General features: G+C 43.2%; 1 protein-coding gene across 1 annotated transcript; it reads right to left on the reverse strand.

Moving 5' to 3' along the window:
- Nucleotides 1-209: 209 nt before the first annotated feature.
- On the reverse strand, nt 210-21,351 carry LSM1 (LSM1 homolog, mRNA degradation associated). The gene is made up of 4 exons (XM_077469977.1): nt 21,170-21,351; nt 9,438-9,506; nt 3,942-4,057; nt 210-751 (listed from the first exon to the last, which is right to left on the reverse strand). Exons 1-4 carry the CDS (start codon nt 21,213-21,215, stop codon nt 581-583), a joined length of 402 nt encoding a protein of 133 aa, XP_077326103.1. The 5' UTR covers nt 21,216-21,351; the 3' UTR covers nt 210-580.
- Between the last annotated feature and the right edge of the window lie 18 nt (nt 21,352-21,369).

A 21,369-nucleotide genomic window follows, 5' to 3' on the forward strand; every position in this document is an offset into this window, starting at 1 on the left:
ACAATGGCTTGTTTAAGAGACATTTTTTGTCCTTTAGCAAACCCCAAGCTATCCTTTAATTCTATTGAGGCTTGTGAAGTTTGCATTCAAAACTTAGTGAATATAGCTTATTTGCCAAATGCCATTTTTGCTCTTGTAACCCTGGCTTTACTGGTTCAGACACCACACACACACACGATGCTTTTTTTTAAATTCAGGCCACAATGCTATTCAGTAGACAGCAAATGCTTTCAGATTTACTCGCATAAAATAAGCACAACTAAAAAGCAATAATTTTAGTATAATTCTATTACATATTAAACAGAAGTCGATATAAAAAAAATAAAAAAAAAAGAAATAAAAAAAAAAAGAAGTGTATACTTATTGACAGGGTGTCCTCCCCATTATGGAAATTCCTTAATACACGTGATTTTGACTTGGCACCACCATTGTGCGCAACTTAACTCATTTAACAAACTTAGATGATTGCTGTATAGCACTGCTGCAATAGACAAGTCCAAACCAAAGCAGCAAAAACAAAAATACACTTGACGACATTGCTATTGCAAGAAATAAAACATTCAGTGTCCGATAAAGCAGCTTAGTATTCGTCCAAGGTGTCCACTCTGGGAATAGACAGACCCCGTTCCTTCAAGGCCTGGACCTTCACCTTCTCTGCTTCTTGCTTGCTTTGCTGCTCTACTCGCTGCTCCTCCAAGATCTCCTCAATGGAAACTTGAAGTAATGGAGTGTCGCTCTCTTTCTCTAGGTCCTGTGTAAGAAAACAGGATTGGTTTAGCCACTGGGAAACTGCAATACACCTTAAAAATGCAAAATCAAAACTGACATATGATGCAGTCTGTCAATAGCAACACAGCAGAATTGTTATTACTGGTTGGTTGAGCCTGCCCATTGGAACCTTTATATTTTTACACCATTAAAAGTAACCAAAAAAAAAAAAAAAAAATAAGGTACACCACAGCTTAGCTGGTGTAAATTCAAATGCGAGAGCATGTATGCCAAATTAAACCATCATTAGTAAATTTTTTGTATAGATTCTGTAACCTATACATGCACACCATGGGAGCATAGCACATGCACCAGTGATGTCCAGTTGTACAAGCATAATCAAGCTTTTTTTTTAGCTAGCCAAAACTGCCCATATGGGTATTCTGGACCACCCACCACTTCTCCACAAGGACTTGCCTGCTGTTGCTTCTCTTCTGCAACCCACTAAGGTGCTCTCAAAATGGGGGGGGGGGGAGAAATATACATACAGTGGGAAAGGCCAAGTCTCAGATCCCCAAAAAAGTGAAGTCATCTTGTAAGAAAAAGGTTCATGGGACAGCACAGAAACAAAAAGTTTTTCTGGCTAACAAAGTTAATAGCAGAAGTTTAACCACTTTCAGACCAGGCCATTTTGCAGGCCAATGACCACACCACTTTTGCGATTCGGCATTGCGTCGCGTTAGCTGACAATTGCGCGGTTGTGCGATGTGACTCCCAAACAAAATTTACATCCTTCCTCCCCCCCAAAAAAAGCTTTTTGGTGGTATTTGATCACTCCTGTGGTTTTTATTTTATGCGCTATAAAAAAAAAAAAAAAACACAAAAATACAAAAAAAAAAAGCTTAGGCAGATAAGTATTCTACATTTTTTTTTCCAAAAAAATAAGAAAAGACCCCCACCACAATAAGCGATTGATTTGCGCAAAATTTATAGAGTTTACAAAATAGGGGATAGTTTTATGGCATTGTTTTATCATTTATTTTTACTAGTAATGGACGACGATCAGCGATTTTTGTGACTGCGACATTATGGCAGACACATGGGACACGTTTGGGACCATTGTCATTTATACAGCAATCGGTGCTATACAAACGCACCGATTCCTGTGTAAACGACACTGGCAGTGAAGGGGTTAACCAGGGGGTGGCAGTGTAGGGGGTTAAGTGCGTCCTAGAGGCGTATTACCAACTGTGGTGGGCTGGGCTGTGTGTTAGTGAACACTGATCTCTGCTCCAATCCCAGGGAGCAGAGATCAGTGTCACTTGTTGCTAGGCAGAAAGGGGAGATGCCGTTTACAATCGGCATCTCCCAGTTCAGCCGCCCTGTGAGACAATCGCGGGTATCCCCGCGGCGATCGAGTCCGTGGGACCCACGACCGGACTCACGGGGGTCCCGACTGGCGCACGTGATGGCAGGGCGGCAATTTCATCTGGACGTACCTGTACGCCTGTCCGTGCCATTCTGCCGATGTACATTGTCGTGCACCGGTCGGAAACTGGTTAAATGTTTGACAAGCTTGATTTAAAGTCCAACTCCAGGCAGCGGGAATATCTGCCAAATGTTTTTGTATTTGTCCGTCTGTCTATCCAGTACTGAGATTTACACACCACAGTTTGTTGACTTTTCTCAGAGTCCAGGAGCCTGTAATTGGGCATCGAGGGGGCAGCCGCAGGCCATTTAGGTAATGTCTCTACAATCTAGTCCTGTCCCCACTTGTGAATGCAGGACACCCAAAGGGTCCAACTACTGCCTTTCCCTCTATGGGTCTGAGCTCTTATACAGGGGATTACAAGAAGTGGATAATGTTAATTTTAGGCATTTACACTTAAAATATACAACCCACCCAACACACCATTTCATAACTGAATTGACTTCTCAAATTTATGAGAAGAGTTCAGTACCTAGTTAATAAAACTTTTTAAAATTTTTCCAGGCACAAAAGATGACACCCAAAGCAGGATGTAAAACAAAGGATAGCTTGAAGTTAGGTGCATTTGCAACTTCTCTATACTGCTACTTTACGTCTGTTATACAGCACTAGTTCAGGTCAGAGCCACTGTACCAACAATCCAATGTTTAGTACAGTAATCTCACCTGCTGTTCTATCAGAAGCCCACCAGAACACACCAGACAGCTATTGGCTGACAGCACTGACCGGGAATTTGCTAGCAAACTTTTCAGTCAGGAGCCTGCGAAAGTAGCTGGCCGAATGGCTGTCTTCTGTCAGACCGGCTACCATACCCAGGGGCCGATCAGCAGAAGTTCCATTTCTGGGTGGAACTTCGCTGTAAGGGGGTAAATCCTTCTGGTCCTTATGTGGTTAAAATTATGCTCAATTGGTACCAAGGGGTCCAAAAGCGTGCCAAGAAAACACACCACCCCTCCATTACACCACCAGTCTGAACCACACCATTACACCAAATTTTGACCCTACCATCTGAATGTTGCAGCTGAAAGCAAGACTTCTGAGACCAGACATTTTTCCAATCTATTGTTACATTTTGGCGAGTCTGTGCGGATTGTAGCCTCAGTTTCCTGTTCTTATCCGACAGGAGTGGCACCGGGTGTGGTCTGCTGGTGCTGTAGCCCATCTGCTTCAAGGTTTGATGTGTATTCAGACATGGTATTCTATATACCTTAGGTGTAACGAGTGGTTGTCTATCACCTCACACCATTCTTCTCGGACTTGAACAAGGCATTTTCATCCACACAACTGCCTCTCACTGAAAATGTTCTCTTTTTTTAAACCATTCTGTGTAAACTCCAGAGATGGTTGTACATGAAAATCCCAGCAGATCAGCAGTTTTTGAAATACTCAGACCAGCCTGTCTGGCCCCAACAATCATTCCACATTCAAAGTCTCTTTAATACCCTTTCTTCCCCTTCTAATGCTCAGTTGTCTTCACCATGTCTAGATGCATAAAAGCATCGAGTTGCTGCCATGCGATTAGCCAATTAGCAATTTGTGTTACCAATTGAAACAGGTGTACCTAATAAAGTGGCCGGTGCGTGTATACACCATCTTACTCACTGGCAAGAGAGGCAGGGATGTACAGTTTCTCAAAATCTTTAAAAGCCAGAAGATTGTCAACCCTGCATTAGACAGGAATCTTAAAAACAAAAACAATTTCCATTTAAACTAGACCGTAAAATTATTTCATTAGCCTACTTACAATTTCCCCGAGGAGAACCACATTCTCGCCTCTCACAACAAATATTCCCCTGGGGATATCACCATACTTCTTCCCAACGTGTATCCGCTCTACGGTCTGGTGCAGCACAAGATTAGCTAAGGAGGGAAAAAACAGACACGAGCTCCTGTAATTATTCCTAGAAGAATTACTTGTAATTATATCCAAAATAATTATCCGTGCACACAACTTTCCTGAGCAACGAGTAAACAATGCTCATACTATGGGTGGGAACCACCACTTGTAAAGAGGCTTCAATATAGAAATGTGTAGATTGCTGCAAAATATGCAGAATTTATAATTATACCGCAATTGTAAATCTGCAACACAAGTATTCTGTCTTAAGCATTGCAGGTGAGGATTTATACCTACGGTTTTTTAGTTCGTACCTTTAAAAAGAGGAACTAAAGTCTGGAAGCTGTGCCAAAAGGCAGAAAGAGGGCAAAGAACTAGTCATCAGTATTCCCTGTGGTCTCCCTACAGCCGATCTCTATGGAGCCATCAGCAACATGCTTGTTCAAATGTGGTCATCAATGCAGCCTACTTAGCTCTCCAATAACTGGTTCCTTGAAGTGGCCTTGGCCCCATCTTGTCTAGTGGCAGTAGGAACATTTCTCCATAGCAACTGCAAACAGAACGAGGTCCTGAAAGGGTCCATGCAACAGAATAATAATTTGCTGCCCATTCACACAAGTCTTTGTATTTTGTGACAGAGTTCACACAATACAAAGCACTGTTACAGGAGTCCCTACTTGACTCTGGCCAGGAACACAACCATCTGAACCTTGTGTCTGTGCTCTAACCTCCTGGCATCAGTGCTATGGCCGAATGATGGCCACAGCACGGATGTGAATTTCCGGGAGGCCTTCATGACGGCCTCCCCTGTGCCTGCTCCCTACAGGGGGCACTGTGGTCACTAAGACTTTGTGATCACCGATCCGACTAAGGGGCCGGTCCTGGCCCCTTAGCATGTGATCAGCTGTCAGCCAATGACAGCTGATCACATGATGTAAACAAATGCTCGGTGATCGTTTTTTTTTCCTCCTCACGCCGACAGCAGAGGAGAGAAAAAAAAAAAAAAAACCCACATCCAATCACCAGCTTGTCTTAAAGGGACATCGTTCCCGAAAAGAAAGAGGCATTTATGCCTCTTTTATAGAATTATGCACACAAGTGCCACCTAGAAGTGCTGCCCATCAGTGCTGCCTCATCAGCATACAGCAATGACAGACAAAAATTTGATATAATTTCAGTTATAATAATAATAAAAAATAAATAAAAAAAAAATAAGAAAAAAACCCCACACAACCGCACAGGTGATCAAATACCACCAAAAGAAAGCTCTATTTGGGGGAAAAAAAAAAGTGATAAAAATTGAATTTGCGTACAGTGTTGTATGACCGCGCAATTGTCATTCAAAGTGCGACAGCGCTGAAAATTGGTCTGGATAGGAGGGGGGGGGGAGGGGTTTAAGTGCCCAGTAAGCAAGTGGTTAAAATGGATCCTGCTTGGCTTGCATTTGAGTTACCAGCTCCCTGATAATTTTTACACAGGTTACACAATAATCCATGTGCTTGTCATTCTTTGATTCTTCTTGCTACATGCAAATCTGCAGCTGAAGTAGCCAAGACTAGAAGGTCCAGCATTGGAGCTTCAGAAATGTAGTGATAGCCATCCTCTTGGCCCACCCTAAAAATTAAAGCGGAGCTCCACCCTAAAAGTGGAACTTCCGCTCATTGGAACCCTCCCCCCCCCCCCCCTCCGGCACCTTTCAGGGGGGAGGGTACAGATACCTGTACAGTACAGGTATTTGGACCCACACCCGGCATAGATATCCGCAGAATCTGCAGCTGTAATTGCAGTGAAAGGTGGTTCTACAAAGTATGGCCTCAGGAGGGCTGAATACAAACGTACGCCACACTCTTCACTTTTTTTTTTTTTAACAACATTGAAAACCCATTCATAAATTTTCCTTCCACTTCACAATGATGTGCCACTTTGTGTTGGCCTATCACATAAAACCTCCCGAAAGAAAAGTTATGTTTTAGGTTGCAATATGACGAATGTGGAAAATTTCAAGGGGTATAAATACTTTCAAGGCACTGTAGATTCTTCTCCCTTAACAGTAGTTGAAACAAACTACTGGAAGGAACAAAAAAAAAAAAAAAAAAAAAAAAAAAAAGTGCCATTATACCACACACACACACACACACACACACAAAAAAAACCTGACCACTTTGCCTATATAAATCAAAAGGTTATTTGCATGACAAATGTTTAACTTTCAGCTATAACAAGCATTTCCCTATACACATTTGAATGCCACCGATTTCTGTTGAGCAAGTTGCACGTAAAGGACAACTTTGAGCTCACAGGGTAAGTAAACTTGCACGATTGTCACAAAGCTGCACCCCAAACAAATATGCTTGATGACCAATTGGCTTCTGGCTTTCATTTTCAATGCTTGCAGTGGAAGAAAACTAACTATTCTTAATGATCCTTCCTCCTAACTGTAAAAAAAAAAAAACAAAAAAAAAAAAACCCACACACCTGTACCTCTACTTTTAAAATATGACCACATGATCCTACATCTCTGGCTCCTGTGTTAATAATAGACTCCTGCAAGGGTCAAAATTGAGAGCCAACAGCAGCTAGACCTTGAGAGCCCTATGGGCAGTGTCCCAAAATTCACAGCCATTGGCAAGTGCTCCCTTAGGCTGCATTCACACCTGAGCGTAGCTTTTTCAAGTGTTTTTTTACCGCGATTTGCGGCGTTTTTACCGCGTTTTGTCGCGAATTTGTGCAGGGCAAAAGGTCACCAATGTTAAGCATTGCAGATACAGCGTCAAAACGCCCATAGAAACGCTCGTTGTCGCGCTAAACGCTCGAATCGAGCGTTTCCATTAGTTTCTATGGGAATGAAAACGCCCAAATCAGCCCGATTCGCGCGACAAAAAAGGGTCCGGAACTTGTTTGAGCTTCAGGCGTAGGGCTTCAGGCGACTTGGAGTGGAGATGTGAACCATCTCCATTGAGAATAATGTATTTTTTCCCCTCCAGCGTTTTGTAGCTTCAGGCGTAGGGCTACAAAACGCTCAGGTGTGAATGGGGTCTTACAGAGGGCTGAAAGATCACATGAACGGACAAGAGAAAAATAGTTGAAGTACACAGATTTTTTTTTTTTTTTTTTTTAAATACAGTTAGGAGGAAGGATCATTAAGAATAGTTTGTTTTCTTCCACTGCAAGTGTTGAAAATGAAAGCTAGAAGCCAATTGGTCATCAAGCACAGCTGCACCATCTTTCAGAAATCCCCCTATTTCTAGTGAGCATTCAAATAATGTGCAACAATCCACTTCATCTTGGATCACCAAATCCAATCCACCACCAAAAAAAGGAAGTAGAAGACATGGGAGAGGAAAGGCCTTTCCATCCAATTCCAAAACTGGTGGTATCTGCATTGGCAAAAAATAGGATTATCCCAAATGATGAGCCTCCAAGGTAATGCAAAGTATAATACGGGTCTGTTAAAATTACATTTAATCAATGAGGGCAGGTACTTTTATTGGAGTATGAACTTTCTATAGGAATGAATGGAGAGTACAGGTGAGAAAAGCATGTGGCCAGCTCAGAAACACGCGACAAACCTCATCTTCAAGATCTCAAAAAAAATTTAAATAATAATTTAGAGAGAGATAGATTTCTCTCAAATGTATAAAAAACAAAAAAAAACAAACACTAAAATATAGCAAATACTGGAGAGTAATCTCTATATAGTACACAGATACTTTATGTATTGCTGCCACCTTGTGGCAAACATGTATTACTTCAGGCAATTGAATAGCAAGTATAAAACAAGAAATTGGCTAAATCAAATGAACCTTCTTCTTACACCATTACCATCTTCTTGTATTATCCATTCTGCCTTTTCGAGGGAGAGAGGGAGAGTTCCCCAGACAGAGCAATACATCCAGTAGCAATTGCCAGCCCTGCAGGCTGTGATGTATGGAAAGACTTTGGAAATATAAGCAAATCTTCTAAACATAGTGATTTGGAATTTTTAAATTATTGCACAAGTTGAATGAGAACATATGAGAGAATGGAGTTGGTTTCATTAATAACGGAGGTCTTTGGGTTACAAACAAGATTTGGTCCGTAGGTGTGTGCCCAAGTTGAATTTGTATGCAAGTTGGAACAGGTAACATTTCTTAAGTGTAAATCCAGCCAAAATAATTTAAGTTTTTTTGGATAGCATAGGGAAGGGTTTTTCTGTCTGTGCCCTAGTTCAGATGTCACCTCACTTTGTCCCTGTGCCCATTGGATTCTGAAAATTTTACAGACACTGTGGAAACAAGGATTGGTGATAAAGCTCCAGTGGAGACACCTTTTCTCCATAATAACTCTTATGCCGCGTACACACGATCAGACTATCCGGTGGACCAGAGTTCGCCGGACAATCCGCCCGTGTGTGGGCTCCAGTGGACTCTCTTTCCAAAAGTCCGGTGGACTTAGAAAGAAGCTTTGACTCAAAATTGACAATCCGGCCGTCTGTGCGCTAGTCCGCCGGACTTTTGAAATGAATGGACTTGCCCACACACGGAGGAAAGTCCATTAATTTTCAAATGCAGCGCCAGGTAGCCGGGACTAGCGAAGGAGGTCAATGTCGCTCCACCGGCGAGATTGACACCTCGCTGGTCCAGTCACCTGGTATGGACTTAAAGGGGAAGCCCTATGCCAAAAAACGTTAGTAAAAGAGCTGGAAGAAAGTGGAGGCCTGGTAAGAAGACCCGAAGAGGGGGACAAGACCCCCAAAGTCAGAAGACGACCCCCAGATGGCGACGAAGAAGAAAGGCAGGCTCCTCCGCTAGTAAAAGAGCTAGCAGAAGATAGCGGAGGAGTCCGGCGAGAAGACACCCCCCCCCCTCCCCCCCCCCCCCAAGACGGAAGACCACCGGAGCTGTGCAATAAATTAATTTTCAAAACATGGTGATGTGTTTTTTTATTTACACTTTTTTCACCAGGTGAATGGGTAGGGGTCCTCAACATGGGGACAAGGTGCTTTTGTGATAGGTAGGAATGAAATTATATGTAGAATTTATGCTCCTAGAACACCTGAAGGTTCCACTTCAAAAATGGACCTTTTTATGTAGCCAGGCTGTGCAAAAGTCCCACATGTGGTATCGCCATACTCGGGAGGAGTAGCTGAATGTATTTTGGGATGCAATTGCAAGTATGCATATTCTGTGTGTGCGAGAAATAACTAATGAAAATTGGTCTGGGCAGGAAGGGGGTACAAGTGCGTGGTAATGAAGTGGTTAAAATGAACATCTTTAAAAAACAGACAGCCTCATGTTGTCTTGAATAGAAAAGATGACAGGTTTGCTATGTATTTTTTGTGCCAACAGCCTCTCAAGAACCTGGTTATAAAAGCCCATTCCAAAACAGCCCAACACATACTGAACATTTAAGAACAGTTCTCACCAAATTGGTCAATGCTTCTCAAGTATCCGATGAGAGTTCTTCCATCTCTGAGAAGGACCAAGTGTTTTTCTGTAAAGAAAAGTAAAAAAAAAAAAAAAAAACACAACACTTTAGGACTTTAAAGTAGTTCAGTCAAAAACCCTCACATATACCCAGTGAAGTGAACAGCCCCAGATGATACAGAGATAAAACAACTCTCCTACATAAGTTTTACACGTATATCTGCTGTCTTCAGCTTTATATAGCCTTTAGAAAGTGCTATTCCTGTTAAAGATTTTCTCTTCCTGGTTAACACTGCAGTGAAGCCGGGGCACACAGCCAAGACAGCTGATTGGAGGAAAGGGCACACCCCCCCCCCCCCTGCATAAGCAAAAAGGAAGAAAGGAATGTGCAGAGCTCTGCTCTTAGATGGCAAACCTCCGACACAAGTTTAAATCTCCTGTCTCTGGGAGCTTGTAAAAACAATAAAAAAAATTAAAAAAAAAAAAAAAAAAAAAAAAAACCCCATCCACTTTAGCCCTGGTTCACAGGAGAAGGAGAAGGAGAAGAAGAAGAAGAAGAAGAAGAAGAAGAAGAAGAAGAAGAAGAAGAAGAAGGAGAAGGAGAAGGAGAAGGAGAAGGAGAAGGAGAAGGAGAAGGAGAAGGAGAAGGAGAAGGAGAAGGAGAAGGAGAAGGAGAAGGAGAAGGAGAAGGAGAAGGAGAAGGAGAAGGAGAAGGAGAAGGAGAAGGAGAAGGAGAAGGAGAAGGAGAAGGAGAAGGAGAAGGAGAAGGAGAAGGAGAAGGAGAAGGAGAAGGAGAAGGAGAAGGAGAAGGAGAAGGAGAAGGAGAAGGAGAAGGAGAAGGAGAAGGAGAAGGAGAAGGAGAAGGAGAAGGAGAAGGAGAAGGAGAAGGAGAAGGAGAAGGAGAAGGAGAAGAAGGAGAAGAAGGAGAAGGAGAAGGAGAAGGAGAAGGAGAAGGAGAAGGAGAAGGAGAAGGAGAAGGAGAAGGAGGAGAAGGAGGAGAAGGAGAAGAAGAAGGAGAAGAAGGAGAAGGAGAAAAATTTGTGCTGCGCTACCAGAGTGGAAAACAGGGGAAAAAAAAAAAAAAAAAAAAAAAAAATCAAAGAGAAAAGTGGATATAAAACCTTTACCCCTCAGGGTCCATTCACACAGGGGAGACACGACTTCCAAGACGACTTTGTGAGGCAACTTAGACAACTTGAACACGACCTGGGGCGACTTACAACAGGACTTTAAGTCGCCCCAGGCCAGGCGACTTTTGCCATGGCCAGAGAATGAGCTCTGAAGGGGGAACTCCACGCCAAATTTATGAAAAAGAATTTGGCGTGGGTTCCCCCTCCGAGAGCATACCAGGCCCTTAGGTCTGGTATGAATTCTAAGGGGAAGCCCCTACGCGGGAAAAAAATAAATAAATAAATAAATAAAAAAAAAAAAACGGCGTGGGGGGTCCCTCCTAGATCCATATCAGACCCTTATCCGAGCACCTACCCGGCCAGGAAAGGGGGGTGGGGATGAGCGAGCGCCCCCCCCCCCTCCTGAGCTGTACCAGACCGCGTGCCCTCAACATGGGGGGGGGGGGTGTACCTTGTCCCCACAACCCTGCCCGTTTGTTGTCGGGGTCTGCCGATAAGCCCCCCCGCCCGCAGGCTGTTGGTTGTCGGGGTCTGTGGGCGGGGGGGGCTTATTGGAATCCGGGAGCCCCCTTTAATAAGGGGGCCCCCGGATACCGCCCCCCCCAACCCTATGTGAATAAGTATGGGGTACAGTGTACCGCTACCCATTCACCTGTGGGGGGGAAAAAAAAACCCACACACACACACACACACACACACACAAGGGTTAAAATAGTTTATTGCACAGCTCCGGGGGTCTTCCGGCCGGACTCCTCCGCTATCTTTTGCTAGCGGAGGAGCCCGGCTTTCTTCGTCGCCGCCCTCTTCTTCCGACTTCGGGGGTCTTGTCCACCTCTTCGGTCCAGTGAGAAGACCCCCGAAGACGGAAGACCCCCGGAGCTGTGCAATAAACTATATTAACCCTTGTGTGTTGTGTTTTTTTTGTACATTTTTTTTTTCACAGGTGAATGGGTAGGGGTACATTGTACCCCATACTCATTCACATAGGGTGGGGGCCGGTATCGGGGGGGCCCCCTTATTGAAGGGGGCTCCCGGATTCCAATAAGCTCCCCGCAGACCCCGACAACCAACGGCCAGGGTTGTCGGGAAGAGGCCCTTGTCCTCATCAACATGGGTGCGTGCTCGGATAAGGGTCTGGTATGGATCGGGGGGGGGGGGGGGGGGGATCCCCCACGCCGTTTTTTTTCGGCGTAGGGGCTTCCCCTTAGAATTTATACCAAACCAAAGGGCCTGGTATGCTCTCGGAGGGGGAACCCACACCAAATTTTTTGTTCCCTCTTGAGAGCTGAGAATTCTGTCAGAGTCACCTCCGTATAGACGGAGATCTGACTTGGAGGCGACCTCCATTGAAATCAATGGGTACCGGTCGCCTACAAGTCGGATTCAAGTAGTACAGGAACCTTTTCTGAAGTCGGAGCCACTTCAGTAGCGTGAATTAAGATGACTCTCATTCACTTACATTGATTTTTAAATGTTGTCCGACCTGAGTTGCCCATGTGTGAACGGACCCTTATGGTACATATAGATATACACACACACACACACACACACACACACACATATACAGTTAACGAACTATCATCCGTGATAAAATATAAAAGTGATCACATAAAGTGCTAAGTGCATATAATGAACAAAAAAAAAAAACCCACACACACTAGGCCAACTGAGTGAATATTGTAGTGAAGGTTCAAATGCAGAGATAAAGTAGTAAATAGGATCATGGAGGTGACACGTACATTACAGAGTTTAAAGACAGACTAAATTACTTTAAAACTACGGGAGGGGGAGGGAAAGGCAGAAAAAAAAAAAAAAAAAAAAAAAAAAAAAAAAAAAGCTCTTTCTCCCTTTGGCCTTTTTTTCTGCCTTTCCCACCCCCTCCCGTAGTTTAATGTAATTTAGTTTAATTTAGTCTCGGTCTTTAACCACTTGCCGACCAGCGCACGACGATGTACGTCGACAGAATGGCACGGGCAGGCAAATGGGCGTACATGTACGTCCCTTTAAGTTTGCCACCCTGCCATCGGGACCCCCGTGAGTCCGGTCACGGGACCCGCGGACTCGATCGCCGTGGGCATTTACACTGGAATCAGTGCATTTATATAGCAGTGATTACTGTATAAATGACAATGGTCCCAAAAATGTGTCAAAAATGTCCGATGGGTCCTCCACAATGTCGCAGTCACAAAAAAAAAAAAAAATAAAAATAAAAAAAAAAAAAAACTATTAATAAAAATGCAATAAAACTATCCCTATTTTGTAAACGCTATAACTTTTGCGCAAACCAATCAATAATCGCTTATTGCGATTTTTTACCAAAAATATGTAGAAGAATACGTATCGGCCTAAACTGAGGAAAAAAAGTGTTTTATATATTTTTGGGGGATATTATAACAAAAAGTAAAAAATAATGCGTTTTTTTCAAAATTGTCACTCTATTTTTGTTTATAGCGCAAAAAATAAAAACCGCAGGGGTGATAAAATGCCACCAAAAGAAAGCTCTATTTGTGGGAAAAAAAGGACGTCAATTTTGTTTGGGAGCCATGTCGCACGACCGCGCAATTGTCAGTTAAAGCGACGCAGTGCCGAATCACAAAAAGTGGTCTGGTCTTTGACCAGCAAAATGGTCCGGTCTGAAAGTGGTTAAACTCTGTAATGTACGCATCACCTCCGAGATCCTATTTATGAGATCCTATGCAGTAAATGACGTTTTTTTCTCAAACTGGGTAATTTTAAATTTATTTTAATATTTTTTAAATATTAGGTTTTAATATTATTTCTAGATTTATATATGGTTCAAGAGGATAATGATCTTATCCCTTTTTTATTATTAATTTTTTTTTTATTATTTTAGGTGCCTTAGGTTTGTTTGCTTCTTCCTTTTTTTTTCTAGTTCAGCATACATTGCTGACACCAATATGGCAGGTCTATTTTGAGCTAACCTTTCATGTTTACTTCCAGGAAAATGGCCGCAGTATATATGTAGGAGACAGATATATGGTCTCCAAGAAAATGGCCGCAGTACGTGATTTGTAAATAACTGCATAATAGTTCATTCATAATAAGGCGTTGTTGCTAATTTTCTAATGATGTATACTATTAAGATCACACGCCTAATATGTGGGATTGGGTGTTCCGATACGGCACCCTGATCCTCCCGACTGTTTGTTTCTGTCCGAGATGCGCCGCTGTGTTAGTTTACAAGGGGAGGGTCTATATTTAAATATTAGGCGGAGCCGCTCCCACCCAGTACTATTAATGCCACTTCTGATTTTCATTCTCCCATCCCAGTTGAAGTCACAGGAAGTGACGTAACGCGTAGGATACGGAGACCGGAAGTGACGCCTACACTTGAGCGGTCCGCTCGTAGTCCGCTGTTAATGTGTGACTCACCTTGCTGTTTTGTGAGTAGATTTTAATTGATCAATTAAAATGTTAAAGTTTAACTTTACTACACTATGGTCGTCCTTAGATCTATTCCTTGAGCAACATCTGAATCCACCTATGGAGCAATTTTATGGATGGTGATAACAATACGAGTATCTGAAGTTCCCCTCCTGATTTCCTGTGTGTGAAAAGGCTATAGATATGCTGTATACCTTACAGCAGTGAGGTAATTACCTGGTGTGCCTAAACAAACAGTGAATCACTGAAGTGGAGAAAGCATCCTTTTTTTTGCACGTTGCAAGCACTAAGTCACTTTATCTCTGCATTTGAACCTTCACTACAATATTCACTCAGTTGGACGGACGTGTGTGCGTGTGCGCGTGTGTGTCTATTTTTTTCCATTTTGTTTATTATATGCACTTAATGTGTTTGATCACTTTTATATTTTATCACGGATGATAGTTCGTTAACTGTTTGCATATATACACATCGGCTATGTGTGTTTTCTTATATACACTTGAGCACTTTAGTGGGGCTTAGAGATAGAGAGATGAGATAGAGAGATGAGTCTTTTTGGCTAACCCAGAGTATATCTATATGTACCATAAGGGGTAAAGGTTTTATATCAGCTTTTCTCCGATTTTTTTTCCCCTGTTTTTCACTCTGGTAGCGCAGCACAAATTTTTTACTATTTATACCTTTTACATGACAGCGTGTCTTGTGCAAGTGCTTGCTGCACCCAGTAATTAGAATCAACCTCTTCTTATAGCGCAGGAGCCCTAACAAATACGCACCGATTAGGATGGTGCCAATGCCAGCAATTTCCGCCGATTTGACATATCAAATCACACTTATGTGAACCAGGGCTTAAACCTGCTCCCATCCCCATTTTAAGTCCTATACTAACTACCCTGTAAAAGAAAGGTGGAGGTCTATACTTACCGATACTGCCTATACTGAAGGCGCTCTTGGTCCAGTCACATGATCTCACCAGCAGCTAGCTTCATAGAAGAGGAGATAGCGGCAATGTCTTTGCAGTGACATCACCCATAGGCTTATAGGGCATGGATCGTCAGCTCTTCCCCTACTACACTAAAGCTGCACTAGGAGCTGATCATGCGAGTAGAACTGAGCACCCTCAGAATAGGAAAGTATACACGTCTTTTCATTACAGGGTAGTTGGTAGGCAGCAAGTTTAAAAGAGAAGTATGCCTACGATTCAATGTCCATTCAGATGAGCTACTTTGCCGATTTTTCTTTCCTTTTAAAATGTCCAATTATTGCTTAGCCCCTGGGCAGCCAAAATATATGCCTGCGTTTTTTTTTTTTATAGTCACCCAGGTGGATGAAACATTGATTAGATCTAAGAGCTGGGGACTATTGGTCACTTGTTTTTATCCACCCCTCCAGCGCTCACTGGCACGCTGGGCTATGGATGGAGGGAATGGGAGTGGCCGGCTCGGGCTCTCAGCAGGTCGCCGAGGGGCCAAGCCAGCTGCTGGTCTAGGCTTCCATTTAGCAGATATCGGGTTGAAACAAACCATTTAACACTGATGCCTACAATAACTGGAGGAAATTTGATCCCCTGCAGATTTTGCAAGTTTGCCCACTTACAAAGAAATTATGGGACAATCATTTTTTTATCATACATGCACTATAAAATGATAGACAGTTTATCAACCAAAAATCCAGGAGAGGGTGGGGGGGAAAAAAAAAAAAAAAAACACCCACACACACTACATCAAGTTGCAGTTCAGTGAGTAAGAGAAGCATTTGATCTGCAAAACAGGGGGGTGGTACTTTGTTGGCAAACACAGTGGTAAGACATTTCTTGTAGTTGGTTACCAGGTTTGCAAACATCTCAGGAGAGATTTGGGACCACTTTACAGATCTTCTCTAAATCCTTAAGGTTGCTTGGCAACTTGAACTCACTCCATACATTTTCTATAGGATTAAGGTCTGGACACTGGCTAAGCCACTCTGACCTTAATGTGCCGCCTCTTGAGCGGCTCCTTTGTTGCCTTGGCAGTATGACCCATCTTCAGTGTTCTGGCTGAAGGAAGGTGGTTGTCATCCAAGATTTTACAATACATGGCCCAGTACATTGGCCCCTCAATGCAGCAAACTGGGTCTGAACCTTTAGTGGAGAAACAGCCTCAAAGCATAATTTTTCAACCTCCATGCTTGACTGTAGAAATTGTGTTCTTAGGGTCACAGTCAGCATTTTTCTTCAAACACTGCGAGTCGAGTTAATGCCAAAGAGCTCAATTTTGGTCTCATCTGACCACAGCACCCTCTCCGTCTCTGAATCATTTAGACGTTCATTGCCATGACTGTGCATTTGCCTTCCTGAGGAGGAGGACTCGGCATGTTTGGAGGAAGAAAAATGTTGACTATGACCCTAAGAACACAATCCCTGCAGTCAGCCACAGAGGTGGGAACATTATGCTTTGGGGCAGTTTCTCTGCTAAAAAGGTACAGACCCACTTTGCTGCATTGAGGGGCCAATGGACTGGGCCATGTATTCTAAAATCTTGAGTAAGAACCTTCTAACTTCAGCTAGAACACTGAGGATGGGTCTTCTAGCATGACAACGAAGAAAACATACCACCAAGGCAACAAAAGAGTGGCTCAAGAAGCACATTACAGTCATGGAGTGGCCTAACCAGTCTTCAGACTTTAATCCCATAAAACATTTATGGAGGAGCTGAAACTGAGTTGCCAAGCGGCAGCCAAGAAATCTTAAGGATTTAGAGAAGATCTGTAAAGAGTGGTCCAAAATCCCTCCTGAGATGTGTGCAAACCTGGTCACCAGCTACAAGAATTATCTTACCTCTGCGTTTGCCAACAAAGGTTTCTCCAAGTAATGTTTTGCTTGGGGATCAAATACTTATTTTACTAACTGAACCTCAATTTATGACATTTGTATCGGGGGTTTATTTTCCCCCCCATGGACGCCCTCCCAGAAAAAGCCAACCACGCTGCAGCAGTCTTTCGACTATGGCCTGGTGAGCAAGTGGTTAATAAAAAACTTTTTTTTTACCCCAAAAAAAAATTATTATATATACACACACATTATATACATATACAAGTATTATCCTTGAGTCTGGGTTCACACTGATGTGAATTTACAGCGGGTTTTATGCGTTTAGGAACACAGATTTGCAGGTAATGTAAAAAGTATAGTATTCCATGGCTTTGGTTCACATCTATGTGTTCCAAATGTGGTGCGAGTAGAAAAAAAAAAAAAAAAAAAAAAAAAAAAAAAAAAAAGAAGAGGAGACATTCCAACTTTAGATAGAGAAGACTGGGAGGGCTGCTTAGAGGGGAGTATCAGACTGCTAATATCTTCTAAAGATAGGTTGATACAAACAAAGATTTTACACAGGATACACTTCACGCCTCAGAGGCTACACAGAGTCTTTCCAGACAGATCCCACTCTGCCCCAGATGTCGCTCCTCTGTGGGCTCCTTCTTGTATATGTTCTGGACATGCCCGCGCATATCGCAGTACTGGTCTGCGGTGATGGACTGTATTAATGAACGGCTTCAGTTGAGTGTCCCATTGACAGCTGAGCTGGCACTCTTGGCTATACATGATGACGTGCAGAGGCCCAGACACACCAAAACATTGATTTCGCTATTGCTCTTTTATGCCAAAAAGAAAATTCTTATTAAATGGATCTCGCCTCTCCCGCCTACTAGGAGAGCCTGGGAAAAGGCTGTTGATGTGCTGCCAATGTATAAAATTGACTTATGCTAGCAGGGGCTGCCCCCAGAAATTTACACGGGTGTGGCAACCGTGGGTGGGCTCAATGGAGTAACAGATTTTGTTCCTCATTCTCCTAACTCCTGGATGGGTGGGGTGCGCTGGGTACCTGTCTTCCTAGCCCACCTCTCCCCTCCCTCTTTTCTTCCCCCACCTTTTCTTCTCCCCTACTGCTGCCCCCCTCTTTTTCCTTCTCCTACATCCCCTATGTCTCCCCCCCCCCCCTTTTCTCATGTCCTCCATCTGGGGTAGGTGACTCCGGTATTAGTAAGATGGTTGAATCTCTGGCTTTTCATTCTAATATGTGATGTGCTCTGCATCTGTGATATGTACTGTTACTGTGTACTTCTTGTCAATTATTTGTTCTATCTCTAATAAAGACCAACCTTTTTGTTAAAAAAAAAAGAGAAGTCCTGTGCGTGTTAAGTGTGACGCAAATTCCTATGGTGCAGTGCTAATTTTATCTTCATAGGCTTCAACTGAACTTGCAGTAAATTCGCAGCACACTGACCATATCTCTGCGAATTGTTCACGGCCTGCCTCCTGAAATTCATGATAAATTCACACCTGCCCACCTCAAATACACAAGGCAAAATTCACCAAAAAATAAAAAGAATTATGAAATTCACAGTACATCTCATCGCAGTAGTGTGAAAATTGGCTTAAAGGGACAGGAAACATGGAGAAAAACTTTAATCAATGTAACAAAAGTATCCATCAGACTCAAAACAAAAGCTTCTGGATGAAGACGATTAGTGACTGCACCTGCATTAGGAGCCAAATCATCTATATAATCTGGGTGCCAAGGCAGGTGCAATCACCCCTCCATATTCCTGTCAGATTTCTATCCAGGAGCGTTTGTTTTGAGTTTTAAAGGCTGCATTCACACCTGAGCATTTTATGAGCTGAAAGCGATCATCTTAAAAGTTCAAAAACGCTCCAACAAGCAAAATCCCATTCATTTAAATGGCTCCTATTCACGTCCAAGCATTCTGTAGCCTGAAGCTCAAAAAGTACATGAGCTTCTTTTTGGGCAGATTACATGCGTTTTTTCCTGCTTTTTATATTGGTGACCTGTACAAAATTATGCGACTTTGCTCCTGAAACCGATACACTCAGGTGTGAATGCAGCCTAAGGCCTCATGCACACAGGAAAAAAAAAAAAAAGGGGGGGGAGTGGGGGTGAAAAGCCAGTACCAACATCAGGAAAAAGCAACTGTAAAACACGCTTTTAGAAGTATTTTGCATTGGTGTTAAAGGACATTTAGCAGCATTTCTCTGCCCGCTTCCATTTACCACTCCCAAATCCAATTACTACAGCTTAAAAAATGAGTGATGTGCTTTAATGCTGTATACAGCATTTAGCCACGTTAGGTGTTTTTACAGCTTACCGTAACAGTTTCCCGACTGGCGCACACCGATTAACGTTGGCAGAATGGCACAGCTGCGCAAATGGGCGCATCTGTACATCCTTTTGAATTTGTGGCCGTGCCACCTCGTTTTTTCTTCAAAATTTATGTTTTTTTTGTTTATAGCGCAAAAAAATTCAGAGGTGATCAAATACCAACAAAAGAAAGCTCTATTTGTGGGGGGAGCAATTTGTTTGGGAGCCACATCGCACGACAGTGCAATTGTCAGTTAAAGTGATGCAGTGCCGAATTGCAAAAAGTGTTCTGGTCTTTGGCAAGCAAAATGGTGCGGGGCTTAAGTGGTTAATGCTGCTTCTCCATAACGCCATGGCTTGCTTTTATTTTTATTTTTTTGTAGCTTGAAAACACCTATACCACTTACAGCTCCTAAAAAGCCTATGAGTCCATGGACACATAGATTGCAGTTACCTGGTTTTGTCAGGTACCCACTCCCACCTCAGTTCATGAAGTGAGCTGAAAGTTCACCCCCTCCCCTGAAGCCCATTCACAAAAGCGCAATGCGATTCATGCATTCGCAGTAGGAAACCATCTGTGAAGAATCGGTTCAGGTGATTTAAATCGAGTTGAGATTCCAAATTTCAGCAAATTGATTTTTTTTTTTATTCCACCAGGACTGGCGCTGACACTGTGCCGGTCCTGAGAGCAAGAGTTTTTAGGCGAGGCCGTGGCCTAGTCCATGAGGCTGCATGCCGCGGACTAGGCTGAAGCCTCACCTAAACTCCTGCCCGCAGCTCCTCGGGACCAGCACACGGTGTCCAAAAAATAAAAACACACCACCCGATTCGAATTGTGTTTTGAGTTATTTTATTTTTTTTCCCCCCAAAAAAAAATATCGCCCAGCTCTAGGCTACACCAATCTTGGTAAGAGCCGAAGGAGGCTTTGCAATACATGATCAGCCATGTCCAATCAGGGCTGATTGTGATGTAAACAGGAAGAATTGTTGATTTGCTTTTCCTCACTCGACAGACGCAAGTAGAGGAGAGCTGATCAGTGGCTCTCCTGACGGGGAGGGGGGGAGGTGAACGGCCAGGTATGCACTCCGTGGCCATACACACACAAAAAAAAAAAAAAAAAAGCCCTGCCAATCAATTCCCACAAATGGGCACTGACTTGCACCATTACAGAAATAAAATAAAAAAATAAGTGATGCCCAGAAATGCCACCCACCTGTGTACTCCTATCAGTGCCCATCCATGCCACCTATCAGTGTCAATCATTGAAGAAGAAATGTACTTATTTACAAAAAAAAAAAAAAAAGAATAATTTTAAGATAAAGAAAAATTCCCCCCCAAATACTACCGAAAGAAACCTCTATTTGTGGGAACAAAATGATAAACAAATTAGTTTGGTTAGAGTGTATTACGACCGCGCAATTGTCATTTAAATTGTGACAGCGATGAAAGCTAAAAATTGGCCTGGGCAAGAAGGCGAGTAAGTGCCCAGTATTGAAGTAGTTAAAGTATAACTAAAGGCTTCTTTGGGGTGGGGCGCAAAACTTTATTTTTCGTTTTGGATAGAGTTGAGAGGCAGAAGGAATTAGGACACCTGTCAGTTTTTATCACTGTCTCCGCCTCTGTTAGGTGATCCCCTCCCCCTCTCCGTTTATCATATAAAAACACAATTGTCCTCAGAAAGGTAATAAAAGGGCAAACCTTCCAGTGGAGACACTAGCTCTGGTGACCTGGGGGGTCCTCAATGAATTCTCTTAATTTTCAGGGATTTCCTCTCACTTCCTGTGAGGTCATGGGACAGGAAGTGAAAGCTCTGCAATGGGACATAGATGGGAGGAATCTGACAGGGGTTATAAACCTCCCTTACTGTATCCAAAAAAAAAAAGTTCTGCCTGTAGTTGTACTGTATTTGTGCTCTCTGGGCACACCAGAAGCGGCCTTCCTGTGTCCAGGAGCAGTCAGGGGTCCCTAGCCTGCCCTCACCTTACAGACATGTCTCCATCTCCTGAGAACTACAAGTCCCAGACACACACAGAACACACACGAGGGGAGGAATACTGACTGTCTATGTCCTCTATGAGGCTGGCTGTGCCCGGCATATAATTCATTCTGCCTCCCGCCCCCCCGAACGGGGCTTCTCTTCACACGGGACGCCTCTCAACACCGGCCACCGGAAGTTCCACCATCCTTCACTTTCCACTTCCGGCGGCACGGCAGTCTTTTAGAGGCGTGGGTTTCGCAGGAGTGACCTCGCGCAGCAGT

The sequence above is a fragment of the Lithobates pipiens genome, unplaced genomic scaffold (assembly GCF_037356315.1).
Source record: "Lithobates pipiens isolate NorthernLeopardFrog02 unplaced genomic scaffold, aLitPip1_a1.2 Scaffold_8, whole genome shotgun sequence".
In the NCBI taxonomy this organism is placed as follows: domain Eukaryota; kingdom Metazoa; phylum Chordata; class Amphibia; order Anura; family Ranidae; genus Lithobates; species Lithobates pipiens.